A 20670-nucleotide genomic window follows, 5' to 3' on the forward strand; every position below is an offset into this window, starting at 1 on the left:
AGCGAAATTAATTTCTTTGCGAACGTTTCCCCTTTCGACTTTTGGCTAATATAATATCAGCGTCTTTTGTTGCGTTGTAACGGTTCAATTATAAAATCTACAGTCACGATCGTTCAACGGTATTACGGTTGTGAAAATCAAAGCCTCGCTCTACAACCCTTTCTGTACTACTGTACGAATATCTGGTTGGCAGTTTCGCAATTTTGAGTTAATCGAACGTTTCACCGATACAAACTTTAATTCGACTTTGCACTAGTTTACGATAGTATTCGAACGCTTGTAGAAATGTTTTACGAATGTATTATGCATGCATGAACTATCATGATCATATTGATAGTTTGGATATATAAATATTGATAAATTTGAATATAGAAGCTACAACATATTTAATTAAAAATATTTAAACATTTAGTAATCTATTATATTAATAAGCCGCGATATTCAATGAGACTATCTTTATCAGTAATTGTGTGTTCAAACCGTATATTAATTTTTTATTAAATATAGATATTTGCAGTAAATGTTTCGTAAATGTGTCAGTTGTCAATGACATTTCAAAATGTACTACTATAACACACAATATATATAAAGTTTTCCCCGGTAAGTGTCCAAATTGCTTTAGTGAACTATTACGTAATAAAGTAGTTGCGTTCTAACGTCGATGCAAATAGAACGTATGTTACTTTCCGTGCAAACGGAAATCGTAAAATCGATACACACCTCTGACGAATGGTTGAGCCGATACCAAGCGAACCGCAAAGCCGATGTATCCGAAACTGGGTTCCCTCGCCGTGGAATTTCAAGACGATCTTTCTCCATTCTCCTTGCACCAGTACCACACTTTATCTTAAAATATTTCTCAAACGTCCACGGGTATAATATAATTTACACGAGCGGAGCTATCAAAGCCGCCACGTGATCCCTATGATTTGTGGTATTCAATTTTATTTTATCTGAAACGCTCGGTCCGGGACGAGACTCTCAAACGGGATATCCTCCTCTTTCCTACTTCCTACAGATGGAATTCTAAATAGTTCACCGCAGGAGGAATTTTGATTTCATGGTATGGTTCACGGCATGAAACGTCGTCAACGAAGGAGGATAGCTGGAGGAGCGAATCGGCATGCGAGGCTTCGTAGGGAAAACCTCTTATACGCTACCACCCCTTTTCGTTCAGCCTACCGAACAGGCGAGTTCATTTCGGATGGTATAACACGGTTTCTATTCTGATCCTACAAGTACCACCAACGGAATCAATAATGGAATAGACGAAGTGAAACATTCATCGCCGAAAAGTTGGTCAGCTGCGGAAATAGCATATTCTCGCTTCATTCCAACTGATAAAAAATATGAAAGGTACGGAAGGAAGGGATAATGTCGGTTGGCTTCCACGATCGACGAGCTCGAGTTCCAGTTCGACGGAATTAAATTAATATCCTACTATGATCTTATCAATCATTTCCATCCTTCAGCCTTAACCGAACGCCCATCTTTGTTTCATGTAAAAATCGATCGCGAGCCCATCGAAACGCGATGGAAGACGGATTTGATCTTTCGCAGGAACGCTTTAGTTTCCAGCAGAAACGAGCAATCGAAGTAACGATATTAAATGCTGTACACTCCAGCGGATTGTATTGATTGTTTCGTTATAGTTCGTGTCTGCGTCAATCCCGGCGACCTGAATAAAAAGCTCCGAAAAAGAGAGAAATGCCGCGTCAAAGTTTATTTAGACCAAAGTAAATATCGTTCCCGTAGCTTCGAATTACAGCTAAAATTTTCACGCAGTCATCTCTGAACACCAACCTCTAACTTCCTGGAAGATCCAAACGACGTCGATTCGTGTCTGAAAGATTTCATCCGACAAAATTACACCACCAAACTCCGAATAAACCGACGAGCAAAATATCTCCTAAAGACCGGGCCTAAGTGAAATGCGGTAACATTTAACTTCGTAGCTTCCCCAACCCTTTCACTAACTAAGCTTCGGAAACGCGACCGCCATTCTGACCCACTAACGAGCCGTAGTTAGAAATAAAGCGTTTATTCACCGCGCTCGGAATCAAAAAGGCGATTCTCTACTTACCGCGATCGCGTCCCCGTTTCTGCAAATTTTCGTAGCGTACTTTGCGTTCCTGGAACGAATCCTCTATTCTGTTGGCTAAGTTTTGACACTATCGGGAGACGTAGGGACTTCTAAACAGTGCCGCGACATCATTTATGGGAAACTGCGTACACGTGTGTGTACATAAATGTAACTGCATTTACGTTGAATCCTATTTACAGCGGGTAAAATCGCATTGGGGGATCCCGTAGTGGAAGTACCTTGGGAATAGCCTCTGCGCAAGCTACACCAGCCTCCCGCTTCTCTGCCGCATACCAACCTCTTCGCCACTTTTCTCCAACGTGGCTGCTGCCGCGCACGAATCTACGCGCCCCGTATGCAAATGCATCGCTAGCATTTTTACGCGAGAACGCTGTACACCGTTCCGCTAAGCACTCTTGCGAGTTTCGACATTTTTATCATCTCTTTCCTCTGCTCCTCCCTTTCGACCTCCTTTCCGTTTTCGCTTCTCTGACATACCCCGCGTTCGCTTTCATTCCCTAATCCCAAACACACACGTGACGCAGAATCTTGCCGAGACACCACGGTAGTTTTATAGTGGCGCGCGTCGGTAATTTCACACGTTTTTGAAAAAACGACCGCGTGGGCCCGTTCTGAGACCTCGGAACCAGGTCAGAAGCAGTATCGTTGTTAACACGTTGCATCGCACGTTGTGAAAGAAAGAGAAAATTATCTGTATGAACTCGACGAGAACAACGAAAGAGATGAAGGAGGATGAGGGATATTCAAATCAGCCTATCGTTATTTTATCTATTATTTTTCCTACATATAGGAACGCGAAGTATGGGTGGTGATGTATTGAGAATAACTGAACTTCAAGTACTAGCGATGTGTAAAGAAATTAGTGTAGATAGTCTGATACTTTTCAGGTAGAAATCAGATGATAAAAAAAGAAGCTTCGGCTTAAAATTAAGGTGTAAAAGAAGACTACTCAAGGTTCAAGGCAAATATAATTACATAGTTGACTGAATAGTTTGCTTCAGATAAAAGAAGTTGTAAAATAAAAGAAGAAAAAGGATCACTTTTCGACAAACTAAAATAAAACTTCTCACATACGTTACATCTAGTAATTTAGAGAACAGCGATGTCGTATCGGTTTTGCACACTTCATCGTTGTTTCGCGATTTATTCAACCTGATCGACCGTTTGTTCCATTCCCACCTAGTTTGTTGCCGCTTGTGCTGCGAATAGTAGTCGCCATGTGATATTACTAAACATATCATTTATTCACCAAACAGTCAGAATGCACGTACGAGACCTGGCTAGCGACCCCAACGTTCTACACCGCGCACAATAAAGCCGTCGCGGGCTCGGCCCGTGTTTGCGAATAGAATTCAATGTGGACACGTGTTCGCAAATATTCGCAAATTCTTTCAAGCCTCTCCTTCCACGGCGCCACCGAAAAAACGTTTTCTCTGCCCATGCTGGATTGCAACGTTTGCAGTTGGTCGCGACTCTGACCGCTCTTGATCGATCCTCTTTCATCGGATCGCAATTCTCTTGATTTCATCAGTGTTGTTCGTTCACGTTGATCGCGTGTCTACGATTAACGAAGCTCGTATCAATTTCTGAATGCGCCTCGATCTGCGATTGAGTTATACGATCGAGCGCGAATCTGCGACCGACTGTGTAATTCCTTACGCAACGTGTTTGTCAAAGACCTTGATTACGTGAGATGTACAGGCATTTGGAGCCTGCGAGTAAATTAGAGATTGAAATATAACGAGGCTTAGGAATATCGAATCGTGATTAATGGTTATCAGGGAGTAGAAGCTTCTTGAAATTAATCGAGTTAGAGGAATTCAGGTTACTCAAGCTTATGTTCATGCAAATCAGGCGAATGCTGGACTAGCAATAAGTGAAATTCACTTCAGAAGAACTTGTATCCAGTTCACATTGTATGTAAGTAATTCACGTGAATTGAAGATGTATTTCAAGCTTCAAGGAATAGCTGAAAGAACTTCGATTTCTTCGTTTGAAGATTAAAAGAGTATATCAAATCAAGTATAACTAACAAGTTAAAAAAGTCAGCTCAAGCTATTTGAATTTAAGCGACTCGACGCAAATACCTAGATATCGCTTTTCAACTATTTAGAATTGTAGATCAATGTTATAAAACCACAACAGTATAGGCAATATGCGTATAACAAAAACGTACATATATATGTATGACTTATTATTCCCAACTATTTTCCGTAACGAAAATTTATCGGAACGACGAGGGCCTCGTTTATATTCTAATAGAAAGACCCGTTATCAAAGATCTTAAACGAAAGTTATTCCGCATATCCTGGGAAAAACAGCGCAGCGTTCCGTTTCATACATACCACTGGCTTGCGTCTACTATGGCCAGGCTAAACTCCAATCTAAATTCCGATGCTTCTAGATCGGAATAGATTTTGCATGTAAGAACGCGAGTCCGTGCGCTGACCAGCCTCCGCTTGCGTTCGACTCCGTTTCCAACGTTGGTTAGCGTCCAAAACGCCACCCTCTTTGCTTCCACCTCTTTCTTCCATCTCTCTGAGTCCTCTCAACCGTCCCCCATTCGCCATTGACGTAGATTAAAAAATTTCTGCGTCGAATTATGAAAAGCTATTTGTCCAGCAATCGTCAGAACCGCTCGTTAATGGATTTCTCGAGCAAGCGTTTCCCTACGTGGAACGACGCGTCCGAGACAAGGACAACGACGACGAAATATGCATCAACCTATACAGGCTCCTCGTCTTGCGGCAGCATTTTCATCCCATTCCACCGACCTTTTTCAGCCACTTTAGCCAACTGCAGTAGCAAACCGCCGACAATGCGGAATAGGAATTTCATTCTGCGCGAAATGCCGCGGTCGTTGCTCGTTTTTTCCGCGGCCAAGTACCCGCCCCTGTCCTGCATCCGGTCCCACGCCGTGATTACATTCGACTCGGCATGTGTGCAACGAGAGTAAAAGAGAGAAAGTAAAATATAGTAGAGGGAAGAGAGAGAATGACGTGAGAGATGGAGGAACGAGGAGAAGGAAATAAGGCCGAAGCAGATACCCAAATTAACTACATCAAGCAAGATCTCATTACCATTTCGCTGGCGGCTCGTTTCACGACGACCCAGCGCCAGCAACTAGCTGAAATAATCGCGCATTAGCCGAGTTTTCGCCGCGAGGAAACTGCTTCCGCGCGATGCTTTCCTTCGAATCGAGCGGCGACCGACAAGAGGTCCTGAATTGGCTGGCGATTTATCGCACTGCATTATTTAACCCGCCATTGCCAGCTGCGCTCGCGTTTCTCCAAACGTTCTTTTTCCGTAGTTCGCGTACCTACGACCGCGATGTATGAGTTGTAAATATTAATCAGTCCACTCGACGTCACTATGGAGTATATTCGTAGTTCCTTTCTTCAAAGTTTGTCAGTTTTTTTCCTCGCTGTACTACTCTCGTTAGAAACGTGATATTAAATTTCAAGCAATTTTAATTCAATGGCGAGACGTCGTTGGAAAGACACGCTAAAAGTTATATCATTTTTTACAGTAACGAATCGAGGGCATGGAACAACGCGAATGAACGTCGTAGCTCGTCGCGATCGCTCGTTCGAAAAGTATTTCAGGTAGAAAAGACCTCAAATAGACACCGAGCTACGGATTCGCCTTGAAACGACGTGCCGAACGGAACAGGGAAGTTAAACGAAGCGAATAAAAGAATTAGACCAGGAAAATTGAATTCAGCCGGCTGGAGAGACGGGGATCGAAGTGGTTGAACACACAAAAGCCGGATCCTGAAACGGTAAATGTATCAAGAAGCGTACATCTTTAATCAACTTCGATTCGTTTCGTCGAGCGTTACTTTTATCGTACCTATTCTCCTTTATCAACTACGATAACAAAGCAACGAGTGTCGAATGTACTCTCTACAAATAGGTTCGATACCACTGATATCAGCGTTACATCGACGAGATCGATCGCTCATGAAGACGTTAGACCAACTCCGATTCCTTCTACCTTATTATCATACAGCGCGAAGGAAGCTCGGTTCGTTTGTGCTGTTACCAACGACCCTACAAGATGGAAGGGAAAAGTTAAACCGTGCGAATAAAAGAATTGAACTGTTAGATTAGGAGAAAGGGAGCCACCAGGAAGAGGGTAAGAAGCGGTACGAAAGGGGTATAAGGGAAAGAAATCGAGCGCTAGGAATCCGGTGTTCGCCTGGTCGCCTAGCTGGTCTGGATGACCGTGGTTGTTCTGCTTCTAAGATTATGATCATAACGAAAATCTTCTCGTTCCCATTGGCCGTCAAGTTTCTCCTCCAGCTTTCTCTTTTTCGCTCTACATGAGTCCTGTCGTCCATTCGATCCTTTCTTCTCGCTCTATGTCCCTTCGCTGTTCCCCTCTTTTTTCTTCCCGTGACGTCGCTCTGTGTGTATGAGAGCGTCCGGCGACGGCTGCATCGCATAGAGCATTGCGAGCGGCGCGGCATGCATTATGGAACGAGCAGGCAACGATTCTACCGGAAAAATTGCGGACACGCGAGACGAACGCGATCTGCAGCCTGACTACCTACCTACGTAGATATGTACCTAAGCACCGACCCACCACTACTCTCGGTTATCCCGCTCTGTAGTCGCCGGAGAAGATTGCTTTCCTATATTGCATCCACTTCCCATCCCTTTACGCGGATATGCGCACGTTACGGCAGCTTTCCATTTCAGAAGAAACGCACGAGATTTCTGAAACGCGGTTCCTTCGTTGTTAATGTCGAACGATGTGTGACGCGACAATAAGGAGCCACCATTTCGCCAAATTAAATGATTTGCCGACAAGGAGCGATAATTTGGATAGAGGTTAGCATTGTGCCGTTTTGATTGGTACAATTTTTGCTTGTCTGGTTCGTTTCGTTTCAATTAGATCACAACTCGTTCGATCAGAGTTCAATTAGACTTTAATAATAAGCAGGAAGCGATTGCATTTTTAATTTCGATTTTGTCGCACCAATTGAATGTTAATAAGTATCGATCACAAAGCAACCGATTTAAACCGCAACGTGTCGTGTATGCAATGAACATTAAACGATCGGCGGTCCAACAACATACATTAATCATAACGAATGGCACGGTCAGTCGACTGTAATCAAACGGTCAAGCGAACAGACATGAATAACTTCTATCGCAGTTATTGCTTTTAAGGTGAATTTAATTAACCTCGCTTAACCGCCTACTTATTTTCCACACTGAGTTCGAATCGCTCCCTTTACGGCGAGTTCCACCCTACCTCGGAGATAAGAGATAAAATCTTTCGTGGGCCAGTTAAGAATCTATTATTTCGATATTAGCGAATCTTCTTCCTCCAAACCTTCGCACGAGGCCGCGACTATAGTAAATTTTTATCGGTGAGCAGAGTGCACAAGCAAGGTGAAACTACTGTCATTAATCGCGAAGGTTAATCGCCAAAAGAAAATCATCTGTCTGCGAGAGGGGCTGACAGTGACGCAGCGCGAATCCGAGTGAATTTGTCGTCGACGGGAAATTCCGCGCGAAGTAGCCTGCAAGCGATGATGGAAACGTGAACGAGGACGATGTGGGCGCGGAAAGCCGTTATAAAAGAAATATACAACGACGAATGTACAAATGAGGACGAGGCAGGAAGAGGACAGAGTTGAAGCGTTCGCGTGGTTGCTCATGCAACGTTGGCTGTCCCGTTTGCGTCGTGGAAAAGCCACGCGAGAAAAGCGTACAAAGGAAGAAACAAAGAAACGGACGAACGAGCGTCCATCTCCCTCCGCGTTAGATTATGGCCCTGATGTTATGAAGAACCGAGTAAAGTGACAGCCGCGTAATGCTGATGAAAGGGAGGATAACAGCGTAATCCCCTTGAGTCCGGTTTTCGAAGAGAGTTTTCGTCAACAGATGCGGCAGGATAACGACGTTTTAAATTTAACAGTACTTGAAAATAAACCGTGTACCCGACCCGATCCTCCGAAAATTCTATGCACGTTCTCTTTGTAGCTCTTGTAAAGAAATTAAACCGGTTCAAAACGTTTAGTTACAGTGGAAAGTCTCTTCGTCGTATCTACTATTGCGCGATGTTTGCCTTGTTAGTTTATCGAGCTTTAGACTTTCAGGGACAGGATGATGTTTTCTAACTCGTGTACCGTTTCGACGAAGCGTAGCTGGGTATGTCAGCTGAATCTACGTCTTTTACGTTTTACTTGGAAATCGAGGAAGAACTTTCGACCGCCGTTTTCTTTAGCTGTATGTATGTACGTACATAGGTTCTTCCTATTCATTTTATCGAACGACGCTCGTATCCATCGTGATTCCCGTTAAGTCTCGTTTGTTTGGATTTGAAAAAGTTATCCGTCCCATCCGACGTATCCTGTAGGATACGAGCTCGAAAAATACCGTTTCGATGAACACAATACATCATGGGCCAGTGACTGAAAATCGTGCAAGATAATCGGTCCTCGGAAAAATAAAACGGCAGAGTGTCGTACAAAATGACGAGCACGCGTAATGACAGGCCGCTGGCCTCAGTTGGTAAGATTGATAACTATGCAATGCACCGATCGAAACGAGAAACCCATTACTTATCTTCGGAAGGACTATCATTATGCGAGTTCCCTTGCACACACGGTCCTGGTATTCCAAGTGATCTGTGGAACGCTCGACGCACCGGGATCGGTAGCATAGGAGTAATTAGTTGAAATTATTCCAAGTCAACGTTCGTGGAATGAATGTAATTTTGCTAGAACGCACTCGGTGAAAATGATCGTCTGGCGAAACCATCGTTTTCAATTCAAGATGCGCTATGCATACCTAAGAAATAATGATAATTGCGTTTCTCCGTTATTTTGCTGGCGCGTTATACACAAAGTTGTCTGTTGGAACATCGATAATTTCGAGTATTTAGAGTTTAAGAACGAAAGCTCGCATACGAAGAAACTCGAGCTACCGTCTGACAACGATCGCGAAGGAAATAACGTGACGCTCTTAAGGACACTTACCTGAAGATGGAGCTGTCCGTTGTTGTCTACCCATCCAATGACCATGTCAGCTCCAACGCTGCCGTCATCCCTCGTGAAACCCAGACCCACGTAGCCGAGAGTCTTCACTTGAATCTCGAACATCACATCCCTCTCGCCAGGCGTCCAAAGAACTAAGAAGTTATTGTCCAGGACGGCACTGTGTTTCCACTCGACGGAGAGGACGCCGTTGACGAAGAGGAGGAGACACGTCGCGATTACGACCTTCATCTTTTACAACCGATGCGCCTCAGAACATCTGTAATCAAAGAAAAATGCCCTATCGTTAACTGTGCGCCTTCTTCAATTTCATTAAATTCTACAACTTCCGAAAATTCTTGCAAATGTAAATACAACATAATTTGTTGTTATTACGAGACAGGATGTCTTCAGGCAAACAGATTATTACGTTCAAGAGATGCCTTCCCCGGGTTAACAGGTTAAATACAAAACGAAATATTCAGGTTTTCATACATTTACGTAAAGCATCTCACACATTCCATCGTTATAACCTGCCAATGTGCGAGGTAACAAACTCCATTCTTCAGCTTCCGCTACGTCTCACAACCCCATAATTACAAGTGCTTCGAGTCCTTACGCGGAAAAGCGCTCGCCGCTAAAACGACGTAGTCGCGTTTCTTTCTCGCCGCTCGTTAATCATCGCCATTTCTGCACGACCTAACAAAGTAGCGAAGGAACGTTGCGCGTATCGATGCCTCTCGTCCCATCGACATCGAGCGAAAGGGCCCGTAACTCGTGTTTCCACGCCAGCGTTCGATCGTTAGCCTGCTATTTAGGCGTTTTATGCGGTCGTAGACGGCTCGGTTATATTTTCCTTCAATATTTTAAGAGCAGTGGCTCTCCATTAGCCGCGTAACCGATACACGGACCAAGCCGCTTGGTCCTAAAGCGTAAACGACTCAAAGCCACATATAACAGTTGGCCACCGGTGCCGCTCGATTCCTCTTATTTCGCATGCGACCCGCTCTATCGCGCTTAAGTGCGCCCCCGTGTGTACGTTCGTCCCGGTATTTTCACTCGTTTCCCACGTAAAATCGTATTAGCCTCTTTAGCCCTCGACGTCCCTCGAACTACGCTCCGCCACTTGGCCTCGATGAAGATGCGCCCCCGTTACGAAAGACGACGAAAACAACGCGAGCTACGGTGAGAAAATTTCTGGCTGGTGTAGTTGAAAGGACTCCACGTAGCCAGAGCAAGAGACAACCAGATTGATTTATTTCGTCAATGATCCTAATAGGATCCTAACTCCTAATACGTGCTCACGTTAAACTGCAAGATTAATCGTCGACTCGATTCGCGTACTATGATTGATGTCGACCTTAATTCGCGATAAAAGCGACTAGACTTATCAAGAATCAAAACCGATATCACCAGTGTTATTCTTGCGTCGATTTGCGAGCTCTCGGGCATTGATCTAGCTAGCTATCAATTTCACTTTATTGCCGCCACAAAGAGTACTCGTATAGATGGAGATAGGTATATAACGTAATTAACGTCGCGGAATGGATGAATGGTAAACGCGCGGACAAAGAAAGAGTTTCTCGCGTACGATCGAACGAGGGAAAACGGAACGAGGTGGAACGGGGCCACGAGAGCTCGTCGATGCGCCATTTGCGCACCGCGTTCGCGGCAATCAAGCAAGACGAGCGTGGCAGTGAATTCGCCCGACGAAAGAAAAAGTCTATTCGTGACCGCATGGATTAAGCGAACGGCGTACACGTTCACCCGTGCACGGAACTGCGCATCGCGAGCACGAACGAGCAAAAACGAAAACGACAGTGAAGGAAGCAGCGAAAGCAGAGCCGGCAGCAAAGATAGTGCCGGTATGGAAAATAGAAAAAATTCCTAACCATCGTCCATAATGGTGACGATGAAAAAACACGAGCAAAACCGTGCGCAAAGGAAATCGAATTGATTCCATTGTCGATTAAAAATTCAATGGGTACGCGTGTATGCAGGTGAATGGTCGACGATGGTTTTTGGCGAATCGTCGCTAGAAACGGCTGGCCGATTCGGAAAGGGGTGGAAAAACAGATGGCCGGCCGACGAAATCTCTTTTGTTCGAGCTTGGTGTGCAAACATCCGCTGGTAAATCAGCAGGACACTGTCAAGAGAACTGTCAATTCGAAAGCAATCGAATCGATTAATAGTAACAATCGCGTGACGCTTGAACGGACCGATGGAAATCCGGGGGACGCGAACGACGCAGTTACCAAGTGTCAGACGAGTGGGCTCCGCTCCATTGAACTATTCGTTTCTGTGCACGCGGTTGGGAAAAGCGGAGAATTAAGCGTTTCACAGAGATCACCGAATCGGTGCAACACACGAATGATTTTGCGCGCGTCTCTCGCTGTCCCGTTTGTCTGGAAAACACGCGTGATGCGAGCCACTGGTCGCTCGCACCGCTTCGACCACGTGTTCCGCGCAATTTCAGGCACCGCGGTCGTCCCGCGAATCTGCGACCGATCGTTTTAATTAACGACGCAACAGTGGCTGTAACGCATGCCCGTTCAAGCAACGTAGACACGCACGATGTCGAGCCGGTAATTTTCCGCGTTGTGATCAGAATCGATAGCCGTTCTCTCCTCTCTTACGTGTCTGATTCACGACAATGGTTTTTTTTACCGTCCGTTAAAATCTAACGGACGCAATTCCGACGGTGCTATCTCCGAGTCGTTAGGGCGAATTCAAAATAATTCGACCCTCTATCGGTTCACGGTAATTTGGAAGTTCGAACGAGGTAGAGAAATCGTACGATTTTTCACGTGATAATCGTAATTCGAATCGCGCTGTTTGCATTTTCATATTTTTCCAAATATTCCATTACGCGATAGGTAAATCTTTAATTGGATAACATTAAACGGTTGAAACACGTATTTCTCCGATACGTTTTGTAACAAAATCGAATCGATCGTTTCACGCCGATTATGTACCGAGGCTTGATTGCTCGGGATTAAAGTGAAATTTGACTTTTATAATTTACAAAATCTGGATTTAAACGCTTTATGCATCGTTTTATTTTCGCCAACACGAAAAATGTACGTAGAATGAGCGTGCTATTTTAACGAAATGAGAACGCAATATTTATTATGGCACTATGTGATCGATAATACCGTTTCTGCTTGTTCTCGATGAGTGCAACGCGAAACAAAATATCTGAAAATGTGAATTCTCGGTTTGAAAACAACGGTATCGTCGACCTGAAACTAGGTCAAGCAACGAAGTAATTTGCGAGAATTGTACACGGTCTCCTAAAACATAATCGTTTCAGGCGCTACACACGGCGTCGGGAAACTTCGATCTCAAGGCCCGAGACCTCTAATAAGGTCATACAAATAGTCAAAGTTCGTCCCATAATGAAACTACGCCGCGGAAACTGTGCGGAGTTTCGGGCGCTCAACCGGTTTGTTTCGTGACCGTCCAATTCTTCATAATTGCTTCTTTAACAACTGAACACATTCCAAGCGCAAAGCTTACCGCGAACAATACAAATCCATTAACCAAATTGGCAAGCAAATACATGTAATTCACTTTTATTCGTGTCCTTTGTCTTCAATGGGAAAAGAATACAGAGAATTTTCATTCGCAGAAAAACATCGATCCATCGAATCGTTGGGTTCGCGATATGGGCAAATGATTGTAATTTATCAAAAACGAGATCAACCGTGACAGGAACAGGTTGATCTGCGATTTCGAACGTCGCAACCTGTTTTCGTGGAGAAGCTAACGCAAATAGGAAAGCAGATAACGCGCGTTAGGTCAAACCGTTATCCGATTTCTCGAACCGATGCGACGACCAATAGATACACCGAATTTGCGGATCGCTCGACTATACGGTTCCGTGTACGACGCGACGCGACGATTGGTCCCGGTGATCGGTTCGCGCCCATCAGGAATTCTCGCTGATGCATGCAGCATGCACAACGTGAGTTCGTCGATTTTACGGTGCTAGTAGAGCAACCGCCAATCTGAAAACGATCGATTCAATTAACAGTAACAGCGGTGTAATGTGCGCCGGATGTGAGGTGATGCATCGGCAGGAGCAGCTGTCGCGCGGCAACTCGAATCGCTCGACCATACGGAGAAGCGTCAACTCAAATTGAGAGGACAGTCGAGGTCCGCGAAACGAAAAGGATGACAGGAGGGGATGAGGTTGGCATATAGAGGAGGGTAGTTGAAGAGGAGTAAAGTGAGAAAGACAGAGAGAGGAAGATGACAAAGAGAACGCGTGTGGTATGCGAGCAAGAGTGTGAGGGTGAACGATAGGGGAGGAGAGGAAAGGGTGGTGTGAAGGGAATGGAGCCAGGTCGGAGGTGAGCCTAGCTAACACACGACTACCACGGACGGGTTTGATTTGCGGCGTGTCGTTCAGTCGATTGCTCTCAAATTGCGTCCAGCGCCAGTGGCATCAACCTGGAACGTAGCCCCAATACATTGACGCCTCCGAACGAGGCCTGAGAGAGGCCCTGGCTGCCGGCTTTTCCATCGATGTACGCGCTCGCGCAACCGCCTATTCTCATCCCTTTTCGCGCCCTACAAAACTATCTATCGCTCTGCCCCTTTCCACCTTGAAACTCTTCACCTTCTCCCACCGATTTCCGCTGTTTTGTGTCCTGTGCGAATCTGGTCACCCACCACTTCGCTGCTCAACTACTTTTAAAGTTAAATAAATCATGAAGTGACGATGCTAAAGCGGCGAAATCGAAATACGAAGAGGGTTGTGCGTATTGCAGAGTATGAATGCGATCGCAGAATAAACAGAAGCGACACGCTGCGGGGCGGCGAAGTTGTTTGAGAAGAAATGATCGGTGGCATGTGAAACGAAATTATCGATAGTTCTTCTTTTTTTATTTTCATTTTTCTAGCCTGTTCTCTATGCGCGCGATGCATGTTATATAGGTAACATTAAATTGAAATAAACACAGCAGAAAGTATTCAAAATACATGTCAGCAGGTATTTGATAGTTTGGAATAGAATCTAGTTGACTGGCGGAATTACATCTTTTCCATCGATTGGCAGTTATAAATAAAGGAAAAGGTTAACTGAAAGTTTGCGTTCAACCGATTTTTATAATCGGTTATTAAAGTTCTGGGAAGCTCGACGAAAAGAGAGACAAGAGGGCAGAAAAAGAAGATATCTTGTATCGGTACGGTCGGGTTTGCTTGAAAAATCTGACGTGTACGCTAAAGAGCAAGCTGAAATGTAATTTCTGTAGGTGACACCGGAGATAAACGTGACGTGGAATATTATAAAGCTGCTCCTGTTCACTTTTAATTTCCATCCGAATTCCGGTGTTATCGGAAGTAATGGCTAAAAACAACACAGAACCAGTCGTATATCGGTCGATGACGAAACCGAAAGTCCTGTTACGAACTTCTCCAGCTTAAAGATTTTTTAAACGAACGACGAACCAATATGCTGTCGTCGGAACTGAGACAACCGACCAATTCATCCATCAACTTCTTTCCACGGAAAAAAAATGAAGCCCGGGACAGAGAGGAAAAAAGAGAAATCATATACCTGACGGTATAGGGTCGGGACACGCCAATTAACGTCCGTAAAATCATTAGATGTCGCCTAAAGACGCCCATACACGTTCCTCAGCTACCTTCTTCTATCATAGGATCGGGTATCAGGTCTAAACGTTTCAACGTTTAAAGGTTGCTGACGCGAGGGATTCTCGACCACGCATATACAAGAATAGATTAATGGAACTTGAGCTTGTGGTATGTTTCTCCTCGTCGTTCCAAATTTACTAATAGGTGTTCAGAGTTCTTAGTAAATGAGTAACGTTGGAGTTTATCGAAAATCAAACTAATCGATTCAACTTCATTAATGATTAATTGAAAATTAATATTTAATCTTCGAGAATTCAATATCTATTTCCACATAAGTTCGTTTGTAATAGTACATTCCCAGGTATATTTTTACAAAATCACGTAAAATTTAAAATATCGTAATGTTCCTTCACATTTGAATTATTTGAATTATTAATTGAATTAATTCGAATTTGTATGAATTAAAGGATGACGAACACCGAATCGTAAACGTTAATGAACAAAGGTATCATTTTGTGTCGCGTAACGATACGCAAAGATTTCCTTTCTTTTTTTATTGTCCGGAGTAGTTCTTTTTTATCACAGAACGGCGATCTGCACGCGTTCGCGGCACGTTTCATCGTGAAACCGAGACCGCACGGTTTGTAATCTGCACAGGTTTGCCGCAGCAAGTCAAGCTGGCGTTAACGGTGAAACGTTGTATCAGGCTTCGTTAAAAAGTAAGAGTTATTTGCATAGCCGCGAACCGGTGCGTGGTAGGACGCTCGGCGTCGCGTTTATTCATTCAACGGTCGCTGATCGCAAGACACGTGACCGTGTCGAAAAACACGCGAGATCGATGCAAAGTAACGTGAACGATACTTTGCATCACGATGAAGAATGGGATCGAGTAAATCGCGGCGTGCTATCGTTCTCGTTTCTGTACCCGCGTGATTATCGATGGAATTTAATTCAAAACTTTTAACTTCGCTACGCCAGTAACTATTTAGTCTGAAAACTACATAGAACGTTACACGCGGACCTCGCGAAATATCGTAAGCACATCGACCAATGAAATTGCACACCAGGTGCAACGACGATGATTTATCGCCAATGCGATCTACTAATATCTGTAATTAAATACAAACGAATAGAGCTATAAAGATAAATTAGTGGCGAACCGAATGGAATTTGGATGTACACAAGCCAGAAAATGATCACGTGTCCAGCCTCTACCCTTATATTAGAAAAGACTAAACAACCCGCGTCACGAATCATGTCAAAACGTTTAAGAAAACGAAAGATCATCACGGTTCGAAACTTGCACGATGATTAATTAATAATACGTCGTTGGAAAATGATAGGAACCAGATAAAATATGTTACAGTTGCGAATGCTAGCCAAGAGGTACTCGAGAGCTAGAAAGCTGATAAGAGGATTCCAGGGTTGGTGAGTCTAGCAGCAGAAGCGTTACTTTAAGCCCGCGACCCACTTTTCTCGCAGTTTTCCATTTTAAAAATGACCGAACCGTATAACTTCTTCGTGAAATCGCGATATTCATAATGTACTGAGTGTAAAGTTCGCTCGTCGGTGAGGCGAAGGCAAACGGACCAAGAATCGCGACGCTGCTACCTTTCCGACACGCCTTCGAAAAAGAGATGGAGAGTGCTTCGACGCGCGAAAAGATAAACTTTCCAGGTTGAGAGTAACTCGAGGAAAGAAGAAGAGGAGCGGATAGAGAATGAAGGAAAGGGAGAGAGAGAGAGAGAGTGAGAGAGATTTCCAAGGACCGGATAAGAAGATGCACGGGACAACGTGGTCGTGAAAAGAGAAAAAGAAAGAAAGAGTAGGAGAGATAAGAACGACGGAAGAACCGACTTCCCAAGTAGTGGAACGGGGAGAACGCAATTGCATCGATGCAACTGTAGTCCCCATAGATCATTCGCTTCCTGTGTTCGAGGGCTGGCGTTGTTTCTCACCGAAGCTCGTTCATCTTTGCGGAGAAAAGCTATACGCGTGACGGACGAACGGAAGGAAAACGCTTTAGCGACTCGAGTTGCGTTGTTTTACACGTTAACAATGAGGAGGAAAACTACAACTGGAACACGCTAGATGAGTAAAGGAGAAAGCAATTAATTTTAAACGCGAACCCGTACGCAGACGTCGCGAGTCACGTACGCCAATGCTGTGATATTTTTATTTTCGCGAGTTCGCCCTGGCAACTTGCTTTTCGTGCAGCAGCGTTAAACGTTGCAGCCACAGCCGCGTCTTGCATTAATTCTGACGCGAAGTTTGCAGTCGTCTTGCAAACGCGAAATTAATTTTCCTCTGTACGGGAGCCGCGCGCGCGTGTGTCAACCACGACAGGACGCGAAACCGGCGAGAAATGAAGGAAAAAGGAGTAAAGAATTGCAAAAATGAAAACACGACGACGTTTTTTTTGCAGATGTCCTTTGTCCTGCGAAACGGAAGATCGTCCTGTAGATGCGTTTTTTTCACCCGCGAGCAACCTCTAGCTCCCTTTAGCTCGTCTAATTGCGGAGCTTGCCCAATTAACTTTAAAAAAATGACGTGGTCGTCGATCCTGGTGGCGCTAATTAACGCTTGCTTGTCAAAAGTGCCCCTCTACCGGCCAACCTCGTCCCAGCAAACTCAACGACTTTCCCACGAGCCGGTTTACCGCGCCACGCCGCGTCGTTTCGCGTCCGCTCAGGGGATTTAATTACATTTCTATGGACCCAGGGCAAATGAGGGAGTAATAGGCGGAGGATTCCGGCTGCCACTGAGAACGAGAGAGTCTTCGAGCCTCGAGAACTCGACCACAGCATGCTCTAACCTCGACTCAACCTGACTCGAGTCGAGTCGGGTCGACTCTTTGCCTCTGCCTCGCAGAAGTGCCGGCGTATGCATAATAGGTGATTTAGCTCGCGGAGCACCATAAGGGTAATCCAACTCTTAACCACGTAGGATCAGCAGGAGAGGACAAGGAGAGAAGAGCAAGAGGGGCGAAGATGAGAACCGGAGAGAAGATAAAATAGAGGAACGAACGCAAAAGGAGGAAGGTAGTAAAGTGGATCGAAGTAAGCGGAAAAGAAAGGTCGACGCCACCGTTGGATCCGCCAACGTGCATCGTTGTACCGGATGCCAAGCTACCAAGGAGATTTCATACGCGTTGTTCCATGGTAAGACGCGCCACTCGCCTGTCTCAGCCCGTACGTAACCGTTACCAGTCACACGCGACCACGAGGTATCGTGGCGCGAAGAAACCAACCCGATAGATCGAGATCGAAAATGTACGAGTTGTATAAAACGCACATATAAAATACAACGTGTTCAGAATACATAATATATTGATGGAAACGAAGAGGAGGGGTTAAAGAAGTCGAAAGGGGACAGGATGGAGGGGTCAGGATAATATATAACAGTCGCTTCGTAACGCAACCGTAAATATATTATGAGATAAGTCTCCGAACGCGTTATCCTTTTAAAGCGAGGTTGCGCTGGTACCGGCGGGATACCCATGGCGGAAGCGATGATGGCAGCCACGAACGTTCGTACGGCACGACTTACGGCAAATATTTCTTACGTTCGCATGCTAAAACATGCTTCACCAACTGGAATTTATCTCGACGATAACGTCACTCGAAACTCGACTAACCGGGAAAACTCGATCGTCACACCCACCTCGATCTTCTCTACGTTTGATCGGCGCCAATTTTTTCCTGTCGATCGATTGCATCGTATTTCGATCAACTTCTAATCCAAGAGTAACCTTCATGGGATACTCGAAGGAAGAATCTACTTATATTCAAAGGATATCGCCGGGAATCACGGGAAACGCTCGTGGGAAGCTTTAACAACATGATTGATGACGGACCAACTTCGATTATCGTGCAATATCGACCGGACGTATATACTACAGGTGTTTCGTGTAGAAGATTCCTTAAGAAAATGTTAACAACAATCTTTCCTGTTCCTTGAAAGTCTCTACTTCAAACTCTGATACTTTGAAACTTTCCAAGTCGATGGTAATCTCCTTGATGCTCCGTACCTTGAAAAATACAACTCCCTTTTTTTTTATAGACTTCGAACGAGATATATCGCCTGTTAATGTAATTGCTGAAAGAGAATCTATATGGACAGCCATGAAATCGACTGAGAATAGAAAGGCGAACGAAAGTCAGCTTGTAAGTCCACTGTAATAATCCTATTATAAATAACAGTATACAATGTGATCCAACAATGTTTCCTGCCTATGCCTACCGTGCAATCATCCACGCCGTTTTCTTATCGTTATCCTTATCACATCCGCAAAAGTAACTCTAGGTAATAACTATGGCGTGCAGTTTCCACGGTAGTCAGCGCTTCTGCGATTCTCGGAACCTTTTTATTTGTACGACGATAATCAAGGTCCTCTGTCTCCCTTGGAAATTGTCGTGGACGAAATAATCGCATCGAACCACGCCCTTAGTGGGCCCGTCTATCGTATTCATACACGTTCAACAAGCATTCCACAGGCATGGCGTCTACCTGCGGGACTCGCGATTGGCCAAGGGAGTCTTGCTTCCGGACAACGTTTCTTGCAAGCATTTCAGCTGCGCGTCTTTTGTCCGCGCGACGCAATGGCTGCTCGCTTCCTCACTCACTCGCGCGTGGTGCACGCACCTGCAGCTACCGGAAGTCTATATGCGCCAACCTGCACGCATGTTGACAGCACCGATGCTGAATCGCGAGAGGAAGTCGAGGAATCGAGTACCATCTATCGCCCGCGATGTTATGCAGTTGCTTCCTCAATTAGCACGTGCAAAAGTATATTTATTGCGTGATCGCGTTGCTATGGATGTTGGTTGAATATAGAAAAATATTTTGAAAAGCAATGTTGGGTAGAGCAAATTGAAAATTAAAGTTCAAGTGGAACTTTATGTCCACTAGTTAGATTGGAGAAATATTTTAAAATTGCTAAATCGGAGAATCGAGATTTTAGTAAAATTGATTTAAATCTATAATGGATATTTGAATTAGACTCGATTTTATGTTGCGAGGGCATCCCGATTTTAGTACCAGAATATGCGATTGGCGTCCGATTTTATAAAGTTCTGATCAATTTTATCGATAGGTCGCAAGCTGTTTACGTATTTATGGAATATGCAAGGTGCAAAAACATGCAGAGTGTTATAATATGCAGAAGTATATAAAAGTATACATATTTAGAAAGATGCATTATATGGACCAGTTTAACTTTCTTTAACTTCTTTTGCAATTAAATGTATCTATCCGTTAATTGCATTGTATTTTGAAACACTGGAAAATTTGTATGACACAGTCGAACTACTAGAAGCTTAGCCGATGCGGAAGAGATTACATGGAAACGTTGAACAGGTCCACACGGCCATGGTCACGTCGTGCCGAAAGAAACGCAGTTAAATATTCTACGGATGTTGGAAACATTAACCGTGTAATTTATGGGATCATTGGCGGAGGTCTTATTAGTCGCATCGGTAGATGTGAGCGCAATTGGATCGTTGCTCGGGGAAAAGTTTCCCGCGTCGTATATTCCGGTCGGGGCGGCGATAAAATGCATTTAAAAACGGATTCTCAATACCTCATTGCCGTGGATTCCAATCTCGTCGATCGTTTTTCTTCTGGCAACGTCTCCCGTGAGGCAAATTAAATTAACGGGAAGCGGGGAAACGTCTTCGACGGGAATAATTGCGAGCTTAATTGTGGCGATTCGTTTCGAGGCACCTTACTCGTCCCCGTTCAATAGGATCCTCGTCATCGACTCCCAATCGCGCAATGCCAGGATCGTTAAACGCATAGCTAGATCGTTGTTTCACGAACAAAGACCGACTTTCGACACAATAGTAACTCCCTAAAAATACCAGGCTCGTTTAACTGCATCAATATCAGCCGAAGAAACATATTATCCGAGATATCGCTCAAATGATCCGTTTCATTATCTATTTTCTTCTCGGACATTGTTTCATCGAATTGT

General features: G+C 44.5%; 1 protein-coding gene across 1 annotated transcript in view; it reads right to left on the reverse strand.

Annotated features, from left to right (window-relative positions):
- Positions 1-20670, reverse strand: part of LOC132905178 (MOXD1 homolog 2) — a 172693-nt gene that overhangs the window by 81224 nt on the left and 70799 nt on the right. Inside the window, exon 2 of the mRNA XM_060956209.1 lies at positions 9099-9375. Coding sequence (XP_060812192.1) covers positions 9099-9347 — 249 coding nt within the window. The 5' untranslated portion in view covers positions 9348-9375. The remainder of the gene's footprint in view (positions 1-9098; positions 9376-20670) is intronic.

This window comes from Bombus pascuorum, chromosome 1 (assembly GCF_905332965.1).
Source record: "Bombus pascuorum chromosome 1, iyBomPasc1.1, whole genome shotgun sequence".
Classification (NCBI taxonomy): domain Eukaryota; kingdom Metazoa; phylum Arthropoda; class Insecta; order Hymenoptera; family Apidae; genus Bombus; species Bombus pascuorum.